Source organism: Diabrotica virgifera, chromosome 6 (assembly GCF_917563875.1).
Source record: "Diabrotica virgifera virgifera chromosome 6, PGI_DIABVI_V3a".
NCBI classification, from domain to species: Eukaryota; Metazoa; Arthropoda; class Insecta; order Coleoptera; family Chrysomelidae; genus Diabrotica; species Diabrotica virgifera.
Genome location: NC_065448.1, coordinates 218,960,003 through 218,985,275, shown reverse-complemented (window position 1 = coordinate 218,985,275; position 25,273 = coordinate 218,960,003). Strand labels below are relative to the sequence as shown.

The following is a 25,273-nucleotide window of genomic DNA, read 5'->3' as shown; positions in this document are numbered from 1 at the left end:
TGAGTGATATTGACTGATGAATCCGGATTTTGTTTGTACAATAAAGATAGATGTGTTTTTTCTTCTTTCATGACCTTTGGAAACTGCGCCCATTTAGCCAGCAACACTTCTTAAAATCAACGCCCGACTATACACCAAGACCATTACGAATCCAATCGAACAATCAAGGGTAGGAAAGGAAAAAAAAACTTTTCGAACTCAGGTCGTTCAGGGTGACTAACCACAGGCTAAGTAGGGATACGGGGTATTATTAATTTACACGCAGGGCCGAATTTACCACTAGGCCGACTAGGCACTGGCCTAGAGCGCCAAATTTGTTAGGGCGCGGAACAGGCAGATTTTGTTCGGTGTATCACAAAACCGGCAACCAACTTACACATCATCAAAGCAGCACTATCCATCAGATAAAAAAGACAGTTATTTAACTGATAAGCTATTTTCTGGTAAACTTAAAAATGGAGAAATAATAAATATAAATTGGATGTCATTTTCTCAGAGAAAAGGGTCTGTGTTTTGTGTACCATGCATATTATTCAGTTGCTCTGCTAACGCAAATACATTTACAACCGGTTTTAATGATTGGAAAAATGCTTCATAAAGAGTGGTAGACCACGATAATTCTCCTTTGTCATAAGTCACGCCACAAAACATTAAAATTGAGATGTCAAATAAAAGGACATGTTACTTCAAGTCTTGCTGATCAGTCAAATAAGGAAACTAAAAACTGGAAGAATGTTCTTAAGCGTGTTGTTGCCGCTGTAAAATTTCTATCCACAAAATGATTAGCTTTTCGTGGTAGCCATGAATATTTAGGACTGTTTGATCAAGGCATCTTTTTAGGTTTAATACAATTTTTATTCGAATTTGACTCCTTTCTTGCAGAGCAATTGAAAATATATGGCCACGGAGGTTCCGGTACAACTTCATACATTTCCTAGTCAACATATTATGAAGAGGTTATCCTTCTTATAGTTGAAAATGTTCGAAGACAAATATTAAATGAAGCTAAGGAAGCAAACTATTTTGGGATTATGGTAGACTCCACTCCAGACATATCTCATATTGACCAATTAACGTTTGTACTAAGGAATATAACTAGAGATGGCATACCCGTAGAACGCTTTTTGTGTTTTTGCCTAACGTCGATTGCCTAACGCCTAATGATAAAGTCGATTTGGATATCACAGAATGCCGTGGTTAGACATATGGCAATGCCAGTAATATGGCAGGGACGCAGGTGTTCAAACCAGAATAAAAAAACGATGTACTCAGGCTGAGTATGTCCCACGTGCCGCTTATTCCTAAAATCTGTTAGGATCTGTGGCCGTTAGTTCATGTGTGGTTGCTGTTTCTTTTTTTGGTCTACTTCAAGGACTATACAATTTTTTCACAAGTTCAACACATCGATGGGAGCTTTATTTTAACAAAAATCTAAAACACCTTGGTTAGTGAGAAACGATGCTTGTCGAGCTCTGAAAGAAAATGGGCCGGTAATTACATAATCTTTAAAACCAATAGAGAATGACATAAACGAAAAACCTTCATGCCGTAGTGATGCATCTGCTCTAAGATTAAACCTTGAATCACTAGAGACAGTATTTTTGTCCATATTTTGGAGTACCATTTTAGAACGATTACAAAAAGTCAGTACTAAGCTTCAGTATGAAACTACAACTTTAAGTAAAGTAAAAGGATATTACCAGTCGTTGGCTGCTTTTTGGTAGAGCTTGGTAAAGCCAAAAGTTGTGTTGGTTATAAGGGGGTGGGGGAGGCGGAGATCAAGGCGTAGGGCGCCAGAAATATTAATGCCTAGTAGGGTTCAACGTGTAAATCCGGCCCTGTTTACACGACTAATTTTATGATCTAAAGTTTCAATTTACACGACTTAACATAATCTAGAATCTAGAAGAATCCTAAAGATTAACGGTTTGTTCAAAGCTAGAAAGTTCATCAGATTATATGGGGGATAAACGATTTCTTGCAATAGCTGTATTTTCAATAGATTTCTTTGTGTCACATATTTGTCACATGCAAAAAATATATGATCCCAGTCACTTAATGGGTCTATTGAATAAAAAGAAGTATTTACTTTTACTTACAAATATTTAAGTATTTATTAATACTAATTGAATAAAGTCATTTCTTTAATGCTTTATTTAATTACTATTAAGTAAATACTTGAATACGAGGAAGTAAAAGCAAATACTTCTTTTTATTCAATAGACCCATTGTATTGCAATTTTCGCACAAATCTGACTGTATTACATTGATTTTATATACAATATATTTTATATACTAAAATTTGTAGATGTGCGGGATAACAGGCGTGCGCCAAGGGTGTATTTTATCACCATTGTTATTTAATTTATATAGTGAAGCCATCTCAGAATTAGCGTTGGCCGAAGTCAATGAGGGCCTAATAATAAAGGTTAGCCACTTAATAATATAAGATATGCTGACGATACCGTACTTTTAGCGGGAACACTAGAAGAATTGCAACACCTTGCTCAACAACTAAATATACATTGCAACGATTATGGACTAAAAATAAATTTGAAGAAAACCAAGTTCATGGTATTTACAAAAGCACAAAACATCAGAGTTAGACTAGTACTGGATAATACAGAAATTGAGCAAATATCTTCGTACAAATACCTCGGAGCATGGATCACAGAAGATACTGATCAGACAAAAGAAATAAGATGCCGCATTGAAATTGCACGATCCATTTTTAACAGAATGAGGAAACTTTTCTCTAATCGCAATATCAATATAACGCTCCGGATAAGAATGCTTCGTTGTTATATTTTCTCCACCCTTTTGTATGGGGTTGAGGCATGGACACTAAAACAATCCCACATTAAAAACCTGGAAGCATTCGAAATGTGGTGTTATAGACGTATTCTGAAAATATCATGGACAGATCGTAAAACAAACGCACAAGTGCTCGAACAACTAGGAAAACAATTCGAAGTTTTAAATTCCATAAAAATCAGGAAGTTGGAATACTTGGGGCACATCATGAGAGGTGAAAAATACGAACTATTAAGGAATATAATGCAGGGCAAAATCAAAGGCAGAAGAAGCGTAGGAAGACGTAAGATCTCGTGGCTACGCAATCTCCGTGAATGGTTTGGATGCAGCTCAATTGAACTGTTCCGGCGCGTAACCAACAAAATTATAATTGCCAGAATGATTTCCAATCTCCGATAGGAGCGGAACTTTAAGAAGAAGAAGGGATAACAGGCACGGCTAAATTTTAGTCGAGAGATAGTAACAATATCGTGTCTTGAAAAATCTAAATTTTTATGCCAATAATTTGTCGGGATTTTCGGATGTAAAAGATTATAACTTGTCGGACAATTTATACAGTATTGATTGCATTGAAGTTTCCAGTTATCATGTAGTCTGCTTTTACTTATGGTTATTAGTGATATTGAGAAAGTAACTATTCGTTACAAAGTACTCGTTACTTACGAATACCGAAAGTAACGATTACTATACAGAGAGGCAAATCGTTACTTTGATTACTCTGATTATTCGTTACTTCGTACCAATCGTATCAGAGCGAGTAACGACTATTATATCTACTTTGATTACTCTGATTACTTCGATACTTTGTACCAATCGTATCAAAGCGAGTAACGACTACGACTATTATAGTTGTTATATCAGAATACCTATACAAAATACCTACCTACTGAGAAATACGATTCTCGATATGATCACCGGTACTCAAATAGAAAAGTAACAAAAGTAATCATAGTAATCAAATCATTTTTATCCCTTAAACAGATCGGTGAAGGTCGTTGTTATATCGGAATACCTATACAAAATACCTACCTACTGAGAAATACGATTCCCGATATGATTACCGGTACTTAAATACAAAAATAACAAAAGTAATCATAGTAAGTAATCAAAGTAACGAATACTGTAAAAAATGATTACTTTATACAAAATACCTACCTACTGAGAAATACAATTCTCGATATGATTACCTGTACTCAAATACAAAAGTACCTACCAAAAGTAATCATAGTAATCAAACTAACGAATACTGTAAATGATTACTTTTTACAAAAGTAACGATTTGTAACGAATACTCGAATGGTTATACATTCTTGAAGTCCAATATCATTCAATGTTTCCTCGCCACTGAAAATGCTGTATTTTGCCAGCTGATCTACTTTTTCATTATTTTCAAGACCAATATGAGCTTCTATCCATATGAATACTATATTACACTGCTTAGTTGTTAGATTAGATAATAGTATTTTTAATTATTTTATGCAGGGATTTACGTTAACAGAATTTTCGTCTAGTTGACTAGAGAAACTTTTTAAAACTGATAATGAGTCGGATACTATGTTTATTTGTTTGAGATTTTTATTTTCGGCGTATTGGCATGCTTTTATGATAGCTATGGTTTCTGCTGAAAATATTGATGTATTCGAATTGTTTAAATTTTTCTTTAACATCTAGTGATGGTATGTAAAAGGCACAGGCCGACACCATCACTTTGGTTTGAAGCATCGGTATATATTTGTAGGTGATTAGGGTATTTTGCAGTATAATCATTAAGGGTAGTTTTGTAAGTGTGTGAAGTTCAGAATATATGAGGGAGTTAGAATTATTGATATTTCTAAATCCTGAAAGAAATCCGATTGAGGTGGCTTTTTAATAATTTTGCTAATATTGTAAGTATTACGGAATGCTGAACATAAGGTGGGAGAGGTTTTTTAGACCAATATTTTATAGATAAATCGAAGTAATTTAGTGCAGAAATTTTCTTACTTATTATTGGATATTTTTTATAGGATTTTAGAATAAACTTTTCAGATAAAAATTGTCTTCTGAATTCTAAGGGAGGTTCTAGAGCTTTTACACGCTGATAGATGTGTTCGTGGGTTAATATGCCGGATATGTGATAAGAATGGGAGAGGATAGGCTACCAATAGACTACCATAACTTCCTTTTGTTAACATATATCTTCATTCCGTTTTCGTTCAGTATTTATTTCAATATTTCCAAATTGTTCTTAAGTTCTTTTTCATTTTTTGCAATTAGCACCAGATCGGTAGCAAGTGCTCCTTTCGAGATTTCCTTTTTATAGATTTCTATACCATACATTCAGTTTTTTACTCCTTGTTTTGGATTTCTTACTTTGGAGACTAAGTGCTCCTCCATGCCTTAACCCTCTATTTATTGTAAACGTATCTGATTGCACTACGGCATTGTTGGTCTCATTGTATATTTTTTTATATCATTTTTAGTATCTTGTTGACCAGTACTTTTCTCTTAGTATTTTCAAGAGTTTCATACACGTACATGGCATTGTCAATCCTCGGTAGTTATTACATTATCTACATAATCTCCTTTTTTGTAAATGGGTACTATTAATGGCGCTTTTCAATCTTCCGTAATATTTTCAATTTTCCATAATTTATTCATTGTTATTTTCTTGAAATCCTCTGAACAACAGACTATAAATTACAATGTTACCTAGGTTTACCCACTTTAGATTTAGTCCATCACTCTTCATTCTATTAATAGACATATCTTTTTTATTTAGGTGTAAAATTCACCATAAATATTTTGTTGCATATTATGTCAACAAGTTCTTAAAAATTAGGCTCGGAATTACAATGTTGTCTAGGTTAACCCGCTTTAGAATTAGTCCACCACTGTTTGTTTATTAATAAAAATTTATTTTTATTTGGGTGTAAAATTCATCATAAATATTTTGTTGCATATTAGGTATATGTCAACAAGTTCGTCATCATCATGATCATCATCATCTAGCCGTCGATGTTACGGTCAATCAATCCAGCCTTTTCATCAATTTTACAGTCTTTGCTCAGTATATTATCACCGGCAATACACACTGTTCATATACACGAGCGGGACACCCTCAAAAAAGCGCTTAGTTTTCGAGATACTGACCACGAAGGGCCGAAGGGCTAATTTTATTCATACTTTATGTTTTCGAGGGTGCTGAAAACGAAAATGAAGTTTATTTTGAATTTTATGTGGGGGAACAGTGTCAAAATCACAATTTTAACCTAAAAATAAAAAAAAAATGAAATCACGTTTTTTTGCTTTTACCTCGCTACAACTCTGTTCCATTTTAATATTTTTTTCTGAAATTTTTACGGTATATATCTCTAACGTTTGTGAAGACAACGGTACCTGTTTCAAGCTTTTATTCTAATCTTGATAAAAATTATGAATTGTTCAAAGGAAAAGGTGCGGATTTGTGCATTGCACAGTTTAATCGCAAAAGTTGTGTGACGGAGTTTAAAATTTAGCTTCCTAATTACGTTTATGTTAAAGTAGAGAGTACAAAGAAGTTTTCTGGTAAGTTTTAGATCAAAATGTTTTATAAAAAAAATAGTGCATGTTTTAATGTCGATATAAGAAATCCCCAATATAACGCTTATTTTTCGAGATACTGACCATTTTCTTAAACCATTTCTTAAAATTTAAAGTTGCACCATATTTTTTCTATAACACATCTAGATCTAAATCTCCCCATAAAACTTCTTTGACCTCTATGGTTTAACATAAATGAAATCAAATAGATAAATTTTCAATTTTGTCACTTAATTTTTGCGATTTAACTCTGCAATCCACGAATCTGCACTTTTTATTTTTTAAAATTCATAACTTTTATAAAAAAAAGACTGAAAGACTACAGTTACTTTCATAGTCTTCACAAAGGTGAGAAATATATGCTGTAGAAATTTTAGTAAAAATATTAAAATCGAACAGAATTGTAGTGAGTTAAACGTAAAAATTCGTGACTTCACTTTTTTTCTCATTTTTAGGTTAAAATTGCGATTTTGACAATGTTCCCTCACATAAAATTTAAAATAAACCACTTTTTCATTGTCCAAGACCAAAACTAGCCATTCACCTCCCATGGTCAGTATCTCGAAAAATGTTATGTCTCGAAAAGTGTTATTTTGGGGATGTATAACGTCTATATTAAAAGTTGCGCCATTTTTTTTTTCTATTACACATTTGTAACTAAAACTTTCCAGAAAATTTTTTTGTACTCTATGTTTTAACATAAATGTGAATAATAAGGTAAATTATAAATTTTGCCTCTCAACTTTTGCCATTAAACTTTGCAATTCACGAATCTGCACCTTGTAATTTAAAAATTCATAACTTTTACTAAAATAAGACTAAAATCTTAAAACAAATACCGTTGTCTTCAAAACAGTGAGCAACATATAGTGTACAAACCTTAGAAAAAAATATTAAAACTGACCAGAGTTGTAGCTAGTTAAACGCAAAGAAAAACGTGATTTCACTTTTTTTAATTTTATGGTAAAATTACGATTTCGACAATATTCCCCCACCTAAAATTTAAAATAAATTTCATTTTCGTTTTCAACACCATCAGAAAGGTAATCTAAGACCAAAATTAGCCATTCACCACACATGGTCAGTATCTCGAAAAATAAGCGTTATATTGGGGATTTCTAATGTTGATAATTAAAGTTGCACTTTTTTTTTCTATAAAATATTTTGATCTAAAACTTTTCAAAAAACTTCGTTGTACTCTATACTTTAACATGCATGTGATTAAAAAGCTAAATTTTAAACTTCGTCGCTCAACTTTTGCGATTGAACTTTGCAATTCAGAAATCTACTTAAAAAAATTCATAACTTTTATTAGAATAATACTGAAAACTTGAGGTAAGTACCATTGTCTTAAGAAAGGTGATAAATATATACTGTAAAAATTCATTACAGAAATTATCAGAAAAAAATATTAAAAGGGAACAGAGTTGTAGCAAGGTAAACACAAAAAAACGTGATTTTTTTTATTTTTAGCTTAAAATTGCGATTTTGACAATGTTCCCTCACAAAAAATTCAAAATAAACTTCATTTTCGTTTTCAGCACCCTCGAAAATAAAAAGTATGAATAAAATTAGCCCTTCGGCCCTCCGTGGTCAGTACCTGGTTATTTTAGGGGTATCTCCCGCTCGCCTAATATACTAATACACTTTTCTCTTCAAACATATGGACATATCATTTTTACATATTTCCTTTAGCTTACCAAACGCAGCCCAGCACAAATCTTTTCTACGCTGTACTTCGTGGGTTTGGTTATTCAGTCCAATTTTTATCTTGTGTCCAAGGTATTTATATACATGTGTTTCTGTTATGTCGGCATTATCTATGGACTATGCTGATGTTTTGTTCAAGCACTAAATTTGTCAGTATTTGAGTGTTGCTTACGTTTATTCGAAGAACTACTGCTAATGCAACTATTATGCAAGGATATTATCCGTGATCAGAACGATTTCATTCGTATCAGAACAATGATTTTATTGCGTATTCAAGGACAGCTATTAACCCCTTCGTGTCGGACCTGGGACCGTGCAAGTTCGGCAAAGCGACCTCTATTTCTACGCTCTGTACTTTTATTCGCACTTTTAATTATATTGGCCAATTATATTAGTCCTGGTTATTGGATAACTGTCAAGGCCATAGTCCAAAAAAATAATAAGAAGAAAAAATAAGATGCAGGTTATGTTAAGCAAACGTAAACAATTGTATATAGTAAATAAAATTAGTTATTAAAATGCAGTACTGCAAGCAAAATACAATTAATTAAATTTACCTTTATATAATAATTGCATATCATATCAATATTGTGGAGCAATATATAATTTTTCTGCGTCAATGACAGAAGGTATGAAATATACGTCAATTTGACAATTTCAATTGACAATATGAATTATTTAAGATAGTTGCAATATTTCTCCGCGACTCGCGCACGGTCGTTTCTCGTTTCCCTTCCAAGTACTTGCACACCGCGAGTCGCACCTATATACGGAATTGCGCGTTTACCGAGTGGATCCGCGCATTTCGCGCGCTGACCGTTATAGGTTAAAATACCGTATCACACTACAAATAATTAAATATTTCCCCACCTTTAGATTTCAAGAAGAACATTCGGATCGAAGAAACCTTCCTTAATTATGATGCAGACGGCTGCACCGCCGTACATGGCGAACGCAAAATCATGCTGCACTCGTGCATATACAATCCTATAATTCAACGTTATATCAAACATGGCGTGTGCTATGCTGAGGATATTTTCTATTCACTTATTTATCATAAAGAAATATTAGTTAGTCTAAAAGAAACATCTTAACGGTTAAGAAATTCTATTGCCGAAAACTGAATAAGTTAATAGGTATAAAATAACTTAATATGTAAACTAATATTACTTTCCTGTAATAAAATTTCTTAATGATACCTACCGTTCTTATACCAAAAAATTAATAGTTTTTATGTGGGCCCGTGTATTTATTTTTTTTAATTCCTAAATTTGTCAAAATAAGTATATCTTTATAAAAAAATTTTATAAAATAAGTTTACTTCTTTACATAACGGTTTATAATAACGGTTCCCTCATCTTTATAAAAAAATTTTATAAAATAAGTTTACTTCTTTACATAACGGTTTTATTTTAGTTAATTGCTGATATATATAACGTGCTATTAACAAAAAGAAGGAAATATTGAGAAAGTTGAATTTGCCTCTCCATCCGGTTATTGTTGTATAGAAGCCAGTGGTTTAAGAGTAAAGAAAATATTTGTATGTAATAATAACGTTATATATATCCCGTTTTTATTAATAAAGAATGATTTTGCCTTAACACAATGATTTATTTCGCCGTATGTAATATCACTTTATTTTCAAGAAATGTAACTTAATTTTAAATCTACGATTATATCTGCGAAATATATTTCTTAACAATAAAGACATTAATTAATAATAGTAAGATAACAATATTCCTTACTAAGAAATATTATTGCTCAGAAAGAATAGTTCTGTAATGTCAAGACAATACATCCTTATGAATAATAAAATCAATTTAACATCAAGTGTAATTTCTTTCTGATAAATGAGTTAGAAGTTTGCAAGAAAGTGATAGTTTAATCATGCTTAAGATATATTTCTTTGAGTATATTAAAATTTATTTGAAATATTTTAGAAAATTATATCTTACATACAAAGATATATTTCTTAGGCAATATGCCAAGTCGATCTTTCTTAAATATAAATAAAGTGTCTTTATGTCAAGAATTTTTTTCTCTCGGTGTGTGCATCCCGTACGTAGCGAATAGTCAAGCATGATGCACACGGGTACATCACCGTATGGAAGGGGTTAAAGGTTTAGACGAAATGCTGCCCCCCTGTCGAACTCCTGTGTTCTCCTTAAATTTACCTGTCGTGTCTCCAACAACTTACTTCACACAAAATATAATATAATACAGAGAGAGTCTGTAAAGTGGAATAAATTCAATATCTCAAATACTAATTGTTTTTTTGAAAAATGCTCGGACCCGTCGATTAGTATACCAAATTGTCATTTTTGACATATAATAATAATGTATACAGGGTGTCCCAATTTAGAGATATGACGTCATCGTTGATTTTCTTAAATGGCAACACTGTCATTTTGATAGCTATTTTGATAGCGTGTGTAAAGCTATACACATCTGAAAAATTTCAAATTTTTATTCCCTACCATTTACAAGATAATAAAAAATAACAAAGTTATGAAGAACAAAAAGTAATCAAATAATAATTGAATTTAATTATTTCAATAAATTAAGCAAAAACTCATAATGTTGCCCTCAATTATTGTCAAATTGTCAATGGGCAACGTTATGAGCATTTTCTTAATTGAAATAAATAAATTCAATTATTATTTGATTACTTTTTGTTCTTCATAACTTTGTTATTTTTTATTATCTTGTAAATGGTAGGGAATAAAATTTTGAAATTTTTCAGATGTGTATAACTTTACACACGCTATCAAAATAGCTATCAAAATGATAGTGTTGCCATTTAAGAAAATCAACGATGACGTCATATCTCTAAATTGGGACACCCTGTATACATTATTATTATATGTCAAAAATGACAATTTGATATACTAATCGACGGGTCTGAGCATTTTTCAAAAAAACAGTTAGTATTTTAATTATTGAATATATTCCAAATTACAGATATAACTTTGTTATTTTCTATTATCTTGTAAATGGTAGAGAATAAAAATTTGATATTTTGCAGTTATGTATAACTTTACAAACCCTATCAAATTAGCTATCAAAATGACAGTGTTGCCATTTAAGAAAATCGACGATGACGTCATATCTCTAAATTGGGACACCCTGTATACATTTTTATTGAATGTCAAAAAGGACAATTTGAAATACTAATCGACGGGTCTGAGCATTTTCCAAAAAAACAATTAGTATTTGAGATATTGAATTTATTCCACTTTACAGACTCTCTCTGTATAAAGAGCCCAATAAATGACCGTTTTGGAGTGTAATTTCCAGGGGCAACTGCGAATTGCATGAAAATTTGGATTTAGGTTCTACTTACCCTCCACTTCAAAGTTTAATTTGTGCCGTTGGTTGCTTTTACTTGGGGGGTGACATTTACCCCTTCTCGGGGGGTGAAAAACGCGTGTTTAAAATAAGGCCGGAAGTGGATAAATTGACTTATTTTAAGCACCTTTTTAAGCAAAAAAATGGTGCACCAGTAAAGTCTACAAATTGAGTAGAAACAAAGTTGTAGCTCATGAAAAATACGTTCTTATTCGTCTAATTCCAAATCGAATAATTCAACGCGAAATCACCGAAGAAAGAAGCGTTTTTTTGGGAAAACCTTATTAAGATTTTTAAAGTACATATCGAAAAAAAACTTATTATTTGTTTTTTACAAAAGTTTACAGCATCAAAGATAAACGAGTTACACTGAAAAAAAAGTTGGACCCTTTTTTTGTTAAAAAAATCGTGAAAACCTCCCTTTATTTAGCACCCTAAATGAAATTAATCGTTTGGCTTTACCATCTATTTTAACTGTATGTGTATTGTTTATATGATCTGCAAGTTTGATTGGTTTGAAGTGCTTATTTTTGAAAACATTTGGTTTTATAGTAAAACAAAATTTCTTAAAATTTTTAAAAAATTAAATTTTTTCAAAATAACTCAAAAAGTATTAGTGATAAGAAAAATCTTAAAGAGTAAAAAATGTAGGTTTTGCTAAATATGCTAGTTTCATTTTGTTTCTCCGTAAGACAAAAATTGGTTAAGATATGGCTGTTCAAAATTTGCATACACTCCTGATTAGTGATCCATTCAAGCTTTCTCAATTATAACCCTTTCAAAAATAAACACTTTAAACCGATGAGACTGACAGATCATATAAAAAATAGACAGGTAAGTAAATTGTTTGTAAAGCGGTAGCGATTAATTTCATTTGGGGAGCTAAACACGGCGAGATTTTCATGAGTTTTTACAAAAAAATAAGAGGGCCAACTTTATTTTGAGCGTAACTCGCTTATTCCTAATGCTAAAACTTTTGTTACAAGTAAAACAAAGCTTTTTATAAACACTTTAAAAAAGTTTAAATGGGTCTTTCCCGAAAAGTGCTTAATTTTTCGGTGATTTCCTCTTGAAATATTCGATTTGGAATTAGACGAATAAGAACGTATTTTTTATGAGCTACAACTTTGTTTTTATTTGATTGATAGACTTTACTGATACACCATTTTTTTGGATTTCTTATAAGCTACACTTTTGCTAAGGATATATTTTTCGATATATTTACTTTTTGAGTTATTTGCGAACAACCGCCTGAAAACGTAGTTTTTTTGTCGAAAAATCAACATTTTCAATGGCAAATAACTCGAAAAGTATTGACTTACGTAAAAAACTCTATAGAACAAAAGTTCACCCCCCAAGTAAAAGCAAGCAACGGCACAATTTCAACTTTGACGTGGAGGGTAAGTAGAACCTAAATCCAAATTTTCATGCAATTCGGAGTTGCCCCTGAAAATTACACGGTATCGCCGAATTTCCCGTTCATTTACTGGGCTAAAAGTCAAATTCAAAACAAGAATCAAAGCAATCACTTAAAGTTGCATGGAATCAAATTTCGTTCCCGATTACTACCTCATTTACCTAAGACCTCACACATAATCACAGTCCACGTGAGTTATTAATACCTTATTCTCCTCGACAAATCGATTTATTATTACCAAATATTTCGTACTTAAACTTAAATTACGACTAATTATTTCGTAGCTTACTCGATGGCCCTTGGGGATAAACTTTGCAGATTGTAATTACTTGGGTTGCTTATTTAGTTAGAGAAGTTGTATTTGTTAATTGGTATGAGAGTTTGTCAAAAGTGGGTCGGAAGTCTGATATTCGAAAATTGCTGCATTGTTGGGTTTAAAAGTTTAGAAAGTTTAAGCGCGGTGTTTATTCTGATTATTATATTGATTGCTCATTATGATTTCTTTTTTTCTACTTTCTATTTTATTTTTTTAATTTCTGTTTTCTACGAAAATTTAGACGATCTTTAAAAATCCGTAAAATCGCGGATGTTACAATTATAATGGGAGATTTTAAGACAAGTATTGGAGAATAAAAAGTAGAAAAATTTACACATGGACACGGTTTGGGCAACAGAATCTAAAGAAAAGATAGGCTTATTGAATTTTGTCAAAAGAATAATTTTGTTTGGCCAAAACGCCAGAGAGAACGCTATACATGTGGTAGTCACCAGCAGACCAAGAATAGAAAATTGCAAAGAAACCAAATAGACTATGAAAAATACAAGAACGCAATTATATTTGCAAAAATATGATATATGTACAAGTGCCAACATAAGATCAGATCACAAAAGATCAAAATGAAAATAATAATACAAAAAAACCAGTTGCAAAATTCTCTGCAATACAGTAACAACTCTGATATGTTATGTGCTTTTGGTATTACAATATGGACTTGAAAGCTAAACAATGAAGCAAGAATATACAGAGAGGTTTAAAATTATGGAATAAATTCATTTTTTCGAGAATAGGAACTTTGGAGAAAAATCCAGAGAATTTTTTTTAAATAAGAATAATAGCGGTCGTTTGCTAGCTTATTTAAAAGGTTATTCAATTCTCTATGCAGTAATATATTTCGGGATTTTTCTCCAAAGTAGCTTATTCTTGAAAAAATTAGTTTATTCTATAATTTTGTACCTCTCTATATAAATAAGCTACAGTCATTTAAAATGTGGTGTTACAGAAGGATGCTTAGAATAGCATAAACACAGAAGAAATCGTACATGTAAATGTTTTGAGAAAAAGGTATAGAATAGTAATTAACAAACATAATAAAAGTAAGAACGTTGCAATATCTAGGACAAGTAATGAGAGGACGATATGAATTGCCAAGACGAATAATATATGGAAATATAAGAGGGAGAACGAACATAGAAAGGAGATTGTCATTGTTAAAAACGTTAAGGGACTGGCTTAAATATTTTCGAACAGCTTTAGATAGAATACAGATAATGACGAGAATATTTAACAAACAATTAGTAGACGGCATTTAAAGAAGAAGATAGGTCGTAAATTTAAGGATTGTATCTTTTTGCAATCGCGGGAAAGAAAATAAAGTAAATCATTCAAGCTGTGCTCAGCGCAATAACATGAGTTTTCTATTCACTAAAAAAATCTATCTCTTCAGGAGACTAGTTGTTATAAAAAAATATATTATATAAAATTATAATAAGTGTACGAGTGTATGTATGAATATTATCTGTATTACTATAGACCGCAAGGTTATTGCACGTATCTAAATTTTTCGAATGGCCCTAAATTGGATTTCGGAACCATGCTAAAACGATAGCGATAATCATATCGAGCGATAAGATGTAGCTACTTCAAAACTAAATATATTATTCCCAAAGGGTTGAAACCACCCTAAATCGAGAAGATAATATTAAAAATTCGGAATATATACTTAGTTTTACCTTAAAACATGTGTCCCCTATTTTATTTTGGAAAATTTGAACATATCAACCCTAATATAGTTAAAACCACCACGAAACCAACCATTCATAGAAAATTTGGAATCTATATTTAGTTTTACCATAAAAACATACACTATACTTTTTGGAAAACTGAGCAAATCAGCCCCTGTAGACTTAAAACCAACCTGAAGTCAGTTAAGAATAGGAAATTCGGAATGTATATTTAGTTTTCCTACAAAAACGTATCACACTATATTTTTTGGAAAAAATTGGATAAATCAACCCCAAACCACCAAAGTGTAGGTATAGATATACAGGGTGGTGAATTGGAGAACGGGCCATAGGAAACTCAATGTAAAATTCTAAACTGTTATATTCCTTCTTCCCTAATTATTGTACATCAAAAGAAATGAGAAACTATTTGTAGAGGATTGAAAACAATTGTTAAAATTGTTCTACGAATTAAACACATTCCAAAATTTTGTTAAATATAATAAATTTTATTAAAGTATTTGCCAAATTTGGGCCACACACAGTGCAAGAATTTGTATAAGGTTGCCTTCGGTCAAAATGAAATTATTATATTAACAATATTTTGAACTGTCAGTATTTTTATTTTATCGTTTTTATTGTTTAACAAACAATGAAGTCGAAAAGATGTCCTCAGTTGAGAGAAAGTAGTAATAATAAAATTGTTTTATTTAGTCAATAGTTTTCGTACTGTCAGAAATAGTAACGTGTGACCTTACTTTTACGCACTTAGGTATGGCAAATGTATTTTAATTTTCAAAATTTTGGACTCTGTTTAAATCGTAGAACAATTTTAACTTTTGTTTTTAATACAGATTTTAATCCTCTACAAAAATAGTTTCTCATGACTTGTTATGTAAAATAATTAGGGAAGCAGGAATTCAACAATTTAGAATTTTACATTGAGTTCTCTATAGCCCATTTCCAATTCACCACCCGGTATACGTATATTACGTATATTATTGTATACCACAATGTGCGCGTATTTTAATACAATAATAATTCTTCGATAGTTCCACGACAAATATTTACTTAGAGCATAGATTACTAGGTTGTTTAATAAGTTTTGCAGTTCAATAAGAGTGAGCATTGGTACTAACCTAATTTTTTTTGTTATGTTGGTACACTCTTCATATGAACGTATGTGAGGTTTCATTTCAATCTGTCCATTTATTCTTTATTTAGAAGAATCAATGGAAATAATCAAGTATCGTGCAGTGATCGAATTTTTATTTTTCAAAGGTTTAAATCAAATGAAATTTATGAACGAATGTTGAAAATGTATAAGGAATCTTCGCCTTCAATTAGTACAGTAGAAATATGAATTTCCGAATTAAACGTAGTAGGTAGTACAAAGAAATGGCAAGAAATGGCAAGAAACACGTTCATAAAATTGAAGAACTTACTTTGCAACCGTAACCTTAATCTAGAGATCCGCACAAGAATGCTACGTTGTTACGTTTTTTCTACTTTATTATACGGCATGGAAGCGTGGACAATAAAACAGTCTGAAATAAAAAAAAATAAACTCCTTTGAGATGTGGTGCTACAGGAGAATCCACATAATATCGTGGACTGAAAAAGTAACTAATATAGAGGTGTTACAAAGAATGAAGAAAGAATGTGAAGTCATAAAAGCTATTAAAATTAGAAAGATTAAATATCTGGGTCATATAATGAGGGGCGAGAAGTACGTATTGCTTAGATTAATTATGCAAGGGAAGATACAAGGGAAGAGAAACCCAGGACGACGCAAAATATCCTGGCTAAGAAATTTGAGAGAGTGGTTCGGTTGCAGCTCATTAGAATTGTTCAGAAGTGCGGCTAATAAAGTTAAAATAGCGATGATGATTTCCAACCTCCGATAGGGGAAGGAACCTGAAGAAGAAGGTAGTACAAACTTTGAATTCGATACACGTCAAGGCCTTCAAAAAACAGTGACAACACCAGAAATCGTAGAAAAAATACAGGATATGATATTGGAAACTGATCGAGTGACTGAAAGTGATTTAGTAAAATCCCTTTGCGTCTAATTGAACAATATCAGCAATATTTTGGTAAAAGTATTGGGTTTCAAAAAGCTGTGTTCACAAGGGGCGCCGCATTCGCTAACAACGGAACACAAACACATTCAAATGTGACTTTCTCAGCAACATTTAGAGCGTTTTAAAAAGAATAAAGTAGATTTTGTGTGTCGATTCATCACAATCGATGAGTGGTCTATTACCATGATCGTGAATTAAAAGAAGATGCTAAACAATGGTAGAACCTGGTTTTTCGGCCCCGAAACGAGTTCGTTTCCAGAAATCGCCCGAGAAGGTTTAGCATCAGTTTTCGGGATGTGAAAGGAATTTTGTTTGTGGATTAGGTACATACTTGCAAACTTATAAAACAATAAATTCTGGAGATTATTGTAAACTTTTAGATCAGCCGAAGGAAAAAAATCGTAAAAAAAACCCGGTTTGCAAAAGAAAAAAATCCTTTTTTATCAGGATAATGCACCGTGTCATATTATGAGCATTTTACCAATGGCTAAAATCCATGAATTAAAGTTCGAATTGTTGGAGCATCCACAGTATTAATCAGATTTGGCTCCTAGCGACTTCCATTTGTTTGAATACGTAAAAAAGATTATGCGTGGAAAGCGTTTTTTATCAAATAATAAGTACATAACAGCTGTGGAAGCGTACTTTGCAGCTCTTTCAAATTCTCCCTTCATGGACCAAATTTACAAATTGGAATCTCGTTGGAACAAGTGTATTGATGTTCAGAGAGACCCAGTGGCGGCCCGTGAGGTAGTGCCATAGAGCCATGGTACTATCTTGCTAACTATGCAGAAACATATTTTTCCACCTACCTCTAGCGAAAGTATACTTTTCCGGACCTGATTGTAGGGAGCGAAGTTGTACTTTTCCTCCCTAGGGAGGAAAAGTAAAAGTGACGTCATGGTATTTCATTCAAGAAATGTAACTTATTGACGCCCTGTACAATATCTATTTTCTATTACGTAAGTTTCTATACATTTTAACGTTTATTTATAAAACACTCTGTATTTTGCAGAATGATAAAAAACAGTAAATTGTTATTCCGATTTAACAATGTTTACATTATTAATTTGACTTATATTTGACAATTGACAGTTATATTGTACGTACTTGTTAGTTTTAGTTCTAATAAATTTTGTTGGTTAGTTACATAAATAAATTAAGTAAAAATTAAAAAAATGACTTGTTATTTGAGGAAGGTGGAAAAACCATATGTATAACATGGGAGTAAAGTGCCTTTTCCTCCCTTGAATGATTACTGCCCTCCGCTACGCGTCGGGCAGTAAACTTCATTCACGGGAGGAAAAGTAGCACTTTCCTCCCTTGTTATACAAATAGCTATTTTATCTTCAAAACTTTTTAATTTGTGTTAGTTTTTCTGTGTATTTCTTTTGATCTTCATAAATTATGTACAAAATGGCAACTATGGGCGTAATACAATCCCTGCCGACAGCGGAGATTATTCGACAGGAGAATCTCCTTCGTGCAAAAGTCAGTACTGGCACGACTAAAGAGAGAAAGATTTTACGAGCATTCTATGTAAGTGACAGAGAAAGAGCTATATTGGACTATTAGTATACCTTCAAATGAGAATCTCCGTGCCGGGCACAGGGTTGAGTTTCTTTACGTGCTGGTTTGTCACTTTCATTATGTATATTTTCTGTTAAAACGCTTTTGTATTTATAATTAAACTTTTAGTGCATCATGATCGTGGGTGTAGTAAAAATAATATTTTGATTATTTCTTAAGTTTAATTTATTAAGTGACAATGAAGATTAGTATTTAAAAAATTTTTTTAAGAAATTTAACTTTTTAAGAACCGTGAAATGGGGTGAGATTGATCAAATTTAACTTTATTTGATTTATATTTTAAACGTTTTTGTGTATGTTCTATATTTAAACACTTCACGTGTTATATTAATATCTAAAGAGTAGTGATTTAACACTAGTTTTGTTTTAATTATTAAGAAAATGCACTTATCTCATAAAATAAGGGTGATCAATCTTAGACCCGTGACTGGGGTGAGATTGATCATGATGATTTTATAGCATGAAACAGTAGTGCTTTTAAATAGAATATGATCAATCTTAACCCCGACTAATTCGGTCAGATAGTTTTTCGAATTTTTACAAAGGGGTGAGATTGATCATGCGGGGTGAAAGTGATATTTTTATTGTACTATTCTTTATTTATACAAAAAAAACATATTTTAATAACTAAAAATGTAATTCAGAACAATTTATAGAAAAAGAAAATTTGATTTAACATTCTTTTACATTAATTTCTCCGCGAAAATGATATTTTTGTATCCTATCAGAAATCGTCTCAAGTGTCGGATCTGGTAGTAAAGCAATTACTTCCTTGAAGGGAACAGTGGATATGTCATTTTCAATTATTTTGAAAATCTTCCTCCATCCTGCTGATTTAAGGCCTTGAACTTCGATTTCTTCTCCTTCTAAAACTCCTTTTATCTGACAGACATAGCGAATTCCGTCTTTTTCCGAGAACCAGACAAAAATCTTACTAACAGGAATTTTCCTTTCGTGATGTTTTCTAATGAAGAACAGAAATATTTAACCTCCTCTTCATCTTGGCTAATATCAACATCAATGTTGCTGTCATCTAATTCCAGGTTTTCATTTGAATCATCGTCACTGGACTCCTCTGATGGTTTAGGTGCTGTAACACTTTGACCAGGTTCAGGTGCTAACAGTTTTCCTTTACGTCTAGGTTTTTCAGAGCCGAAATTGTACCTCAAGTCTTTCAAAAAGTTAGTAAGAGAGCATCTAAGCTCGACTTGATCAATAGCGTCTTGTGGTAGCTTTTCCAAAACTCGATTGGGGTTGAATGGTGCAATACTACATGCTTCAAAACTAGAAAGTAAGTTTCTTTTTACAGCACTTTTCTCTCCGTCTGGATTTTTAGGTGGTACTTTATTCATGATTTCAAGTGTTTGCTTTAACAGCTTAGGAAATTAATTTTTCGGAATGCCAGAGGTTTTGGAATTTTGCATTTTCCATGATGTTAAAGTTTTCCTCCAGCTTTCTTGGAAGGGCCTGAAGAATGCGATATCCAACGGCTGGCAAATATTAGTAGAGTTGGCTGGTAAGCATGTAAATATTATATTATTTTCTTAAAATTTTAAATTAATTTCTGCAACGTACGTAAGGTGGGGTGAGATTGATCACTTGATCAATGTCACCCCATTCAATATTATCCGCCATCTTAAAAAAGCTGGCGTTAGCTAAAACGCTAGATACTTAAAATTATTATTACAGAACCATAAAAAATAATTTTATAACACTAGAACTAGCGAACTTACCTCCGTTCTCTCTCTACCATCAAAAGTACACAAACTATAAAAATAGGCCAAAACTATGGTTAATTTCAAAGCAACAGAACTTCTTCCCAATGCCAATTGCAAACTAACAACGACGTGAACTGATCATAGTCAAGATCCAAGAAATGAACAGTGCCACGTACAGAAACAATTTTACATTGTTACCGGTTGTATCTACATATATGTGATATAATGACAAATGATCAATGTCACCCCGGGAGATCAATCTCACCCCATTCTACGGAATATTTTTTTAAAGTATTTAAAAAAAACTACAAATGTTATAAGGTTTTGTGGAGCTTTCGAGTTAGCTTTAAGAAGTCACGACGAAAAAGGAAATTCAGAAAATAGAGGCATATTTAAGGAGCTTGTCAATTTTAGCGCCGAATTAGACAACGACTTAAAGATTCATATTATTCAAAGTACCAGATATTTCAAAGGTCTACCTTCTCCGGACATTTAGTTGCTTCTAATTTAATAATGTCGGAGAAGTTTTCTGCTTATAAGCATCAGTTCTCCGAATCCTTTCTTAATGAAGCATGGAGACAATTTTAATTTTTAAGCAAAATTCGATTTAAAACTGAATTAGAAGTATAGGTACTGTATTAGCGAGACGAATTAAGTACTACCTCTGGGGCTGTTTCGCTATCGGTTTTATTATAGAGGGAAGGCTTAAAAAGCACATTTGAAGAAACTATTAAACTTTTAAGTATTTTAGTTACCATTTCTATATCAACATCTGAAGCAGAACGCTGTTTTTCGATGTTGAAACATAGTGCTTTAGGTATGCTATCTGCAGAAAAGCATTTTGTAAATTGTATTGATAATTTTAATAATAAAGTCATTGAAAACTTTGCAACCAAAAAATAGAAGAATGAACTTCATATATCGTAAACTTTAAAAGTGGCATTACAAAAATTTGTGCATGTGTGTGAATAATGAAATAGTATTATTTTTATAAATTGGTAGATAGAGAATAAATCGTAATAACAAACTTCAATCACTATCAGCAGTAAGTGCTGGTGGTAGGTTAAGAGGTTTTTATTATTAATTAATTTACACGGAACTGTTTTGATCAATGTTGGACAATCGCTTGGCACCTCAGATCAATAAACGTAAGATACGTTAGATAAAATTATCCGCGCATATATTTTCTTAGTTTTTGTTGTAAGTATACCTTTTTTGACAATATCGTAAATCCGTCACTAAAAATTTTGGCGGCTGTCCGAGTTCTGGCACTACCTTCTTAAAGTGGTACCAGCCTTCACTGGAGAGACCATACTGAATAATAAAGTGTATTTCAAATTATAAAATTATGTTTTTCTTATCGAACCGCAAAACTTATTAAACAACCTATGTAGTAAAATTTAGTAAAAAAGTTTTTGCTTGGTAAAAGGTATATTAGTTTAAAAAGCCCCTATAGGGCTACAAACATAGAAACAAAACGTTTTCGCTCTGTAACGTTTTGTTTCTATGTGTGTAGCCCTATAGGGGTGCCCTTTTTAAACTACTATACCTTTTACCAAGCCAAACATTTTTTATTAAATTTTACTTGTAATTAATGGTATACAGCCAGCTACAAGAAATTTTTCCTTGTTGATTTTTAACCTATGTAGTATTACCAAGATTCACTGAACAGGAGAATATTGTAAATATCTAAATCGAAAGTCGACTTCATAAAATGTAACTTTGAGGTGTTTTTATTACCATTACGAAAACGATATCTCTTACCGGAACTCGACGAATCCCTGATGAAGCAACAGAGCCATAAAGTCGCCGGCCATGTCGTCCCTCTCGCCAGTGAGGAAAAAAATGCCGTCGTATGCTTCTGGTCTCAATTCCAGGCTGAGTTGGACGTGTTTGTAGGCCCCTCGAAGCGCTGGAAACGCCAGCCAACTGGAACCCGTAAACCGAGGTGATTGGATCTCCTTGTCTGTAACAAAAAGTGTGGTAAGAGATCTTTAAGAAGAATATAAATCACCTTTAAGAGGTTTAGTGTTAGTTGGGGGGTCATAAAATAAAAAGTTGCGTTGGTGGATGTGTGCCGTTGAAATGAAGGACAAATAAATAAATTGACAATAAATTTACTTTTTCGGGGCAATGCAATTCGGCCGATATTGTGCTATGTTTTAAATAAAAAATTCCAATTTATTTACAGCGATTGTTGTTTTGAGGGATTTCAAATTCTCCACTCTTTCAAAATTATATGGGTCTATCGTAACATTTTGCCCTATTCTATCTCGTCCTTTTTGTCTGTTGATGCACATGTATTTGGTTTTCTCTTCATTTACCCTTAAACCAGTTTTCTTTGCCTCTACCTCCAATTTATTGAAAGTCTCCTTCACATTGGTGACTGTGTTTCCCACAATATCAATGCCATCCGCTTATGCTAGTAGTAATTTTGGTCTATTTACTGTCAGTAATTCTGTTCTAACTTATGCTGTTCTTATTACTTTCTCCAGGATTATAATATTAAAAAGGAGAGGTGACAGCGCGACCTTGGATAATATAAACAAATAAGTTTAAATAACTACTAAGAACGTTTATATCACCATTCAGTCCTAGCTAGTCTGACGATAAGCTATAAAAAACCAAAAATCATCAAATTCAGCCATTTCTCAACAATTTATAAGATTTTTGATTACAGTTCAGCAGTGAAAAAACCTACGTTGGTGGTAAGATATATATTTGTGCCAATTCATTTAAACATGATACAAATATATATTTTTCTTTATCTCCAGGGTTTCTTTCAATGCGCGGCTAATTACCAAAATATTTATGAATTATTTCACCAATGTTACGTTACCGTTCTTTCTGCAGACAAAAACAGAATGGGTTTCGACCTTTTTGGGCCAGTGCCCTTATTATTTGACAACATCTGGAGTCTACCTGCTTTTTCTTAACATATTTTATTCAAGGTTCGCATACTTTTAAAGTAAGTAAACATTATATATAGACGATTTTTTCTACGGTCAATTAGAGACATATTTGTGTTACTCGAAACAAATATGTGTTACTCGATAGAAATATGTATATACAATATACAGCGTGTCTACTTGAGTTGGAAACATATGGGAAACTTTTTTATTATTAATTTTACGAAAAAAGTTATTCTTTATAAAAAGTTCTGCATGCCCCAAAACCTAAGATTCAATTATCAGATATCAAATTTTCTTAATATTATACGAGGTATGTCAAAAAATATGAATTTCGGCTAAGGGTAAAGTACCTTTATTTCTCTCAATATCGAAAATTCTTATTATGAAAAGTTGTTTAGAAATAAAAACCAAGCTCAAATATGTAATTACATGCTTCTAATTGGAAAAAAATATTTTCCAAATTTTTCTCAAATTTATTGATACTAACTTCGTTTTTATTCATTACACATACGATAACTCTTTTATTATTACTTTTACGAAAAAAAGGTATTCTTTATAAAAATCTCTTTATGTCCTAAGACCGAAGATTCAACCAACAGATATGACATTTTATTAATTTTATACGAGTTATGTCAAAAAATATGAATTTCACTCAAGAGTAAAGTACCTTTATTTTTCACAATATTGAAAACGGTTATTAAAAAAGTTGTTTAGAATTAAAAACTATGTGTCAATATGCAATTACATCCTTCTAATTGAAAAACTGTGAAATATAAAGGTGCTATAATATTGAGCGAATTTCATATTTTTTGACACACCTCGTATAAAATTAATAAAAGTTGATATATCATGGTTGTGTCTTAGATTTTAGACCATGCAAAGTTTTTTATGAAGAATAACTTTTTTTCGTAAAATGAATAATAAACGAGTTATGATATTTGTAATAATTAAAAACAATGTTGGGTATCCATAAATTTGAGAAAAATATTTTTTTTTTTCAATAAGAAGCATGTAATTGCATATTTCATCTTAGTTTTTAATTCCAAACAACTTTGTATCATAAGAATTTTCGATATTGAGAGAAATAAAGGTACTTTACCCTTAGCCGAAATTCATATTTTTTGACATACTTCGTATAATATTGAGAAAATTTGATATCTGATAATTGAATCTTAGGTTTTGGGGCATGCAGAACTTTTTATAAAGAATAACTTTTTTTCGTAAAATTAATAATAAAAAAGTTTCCCATATGTTTCCAACTCAAGTAGACACGCTGTATAAAATAGTATATTTGACAATTTATATTTTTTATTGATATCTATGCTATGATCTAATTACGGGTGAGCTGTTGAAAAATCTTCCCCGAAGAGCTATCGTAAAATTAACAAACCTCTTTAACGGTGCATTCAGATTAAAATATGTACCAATGATATGGAAGATGGCGGAAGTCATTATGATTCCTAAACCAGGAAAACCAGCACATGAGGTTTCGTCATACAGACCGATATCTCTGCTTCCTGTAATATCAAAGCTGTTTGAGAAACTGCTCCTCAAGCGAATAAAACCAATTATTGAAGCAAGGAATTTAATACCGACACATCAGTTCGGATTTAGAAATAAGCATTCAACAATTGACCAGGTGCACAGAATCACTAATATTATCGAAAGATCCCTAGAAGAAAAGAAAGTCTGTTCAACTGTATTCCTTGATGCTGCACAGGCTTTCGATAAAGTCTGGCATGAAGTTTTAACATACAAACTAAAATGTTTTTTACCTATACCGTACTCAAAACTTTTACAATCATACATAAAAGAACGGCATTTTAGAATTAAGCAAGAAGACTGTTTTTCAGACTTAAAAGAAATTAGAGCAGGTGTTCCACAAAGCAGTGTGTTGGGTCCAGTCCTATACCTACTATACACGTGTGATATACCTGTACTGGAAGACAACACAGTTGTCACCTTTGCTGATGATACAGCTATTCAAGCAGTAGGGACAAGTGAAGAGGCGACCAACAAGGTCCAAATAGCAGTTAACCAAATCCATAAATGGACACAAAAATGGAGAATCAGGCTAAATGAAGCTAAATCTGTCCATGTTAATTTCACCAACAAAAA

At 32.0% G+C, this 25,273-nt stretch overlaps 1 protein-coding gene across 1 annotated transcript in view; it reads right to left on the bottom strand.

Moving 5' to 3' along the window:
* LOC126887253 (pikachurin) overlaps positions 1-25,273 on the bottom strand; it is a 679,948-nt gene that overhangs the window by 204,954 nt on the left and 449,721 nt on the right. Inside the window, exon 4 of the mRNA XM_050654668.1 lies at positions 22,008-22,209. Coding sequence (XP_050510625.1) covers positions 22,008-22,209 — 202 coding nt within the window. The remainder of the gene's footprint in view (positions 1-22,007; positions 22,210-25,273) is intronic.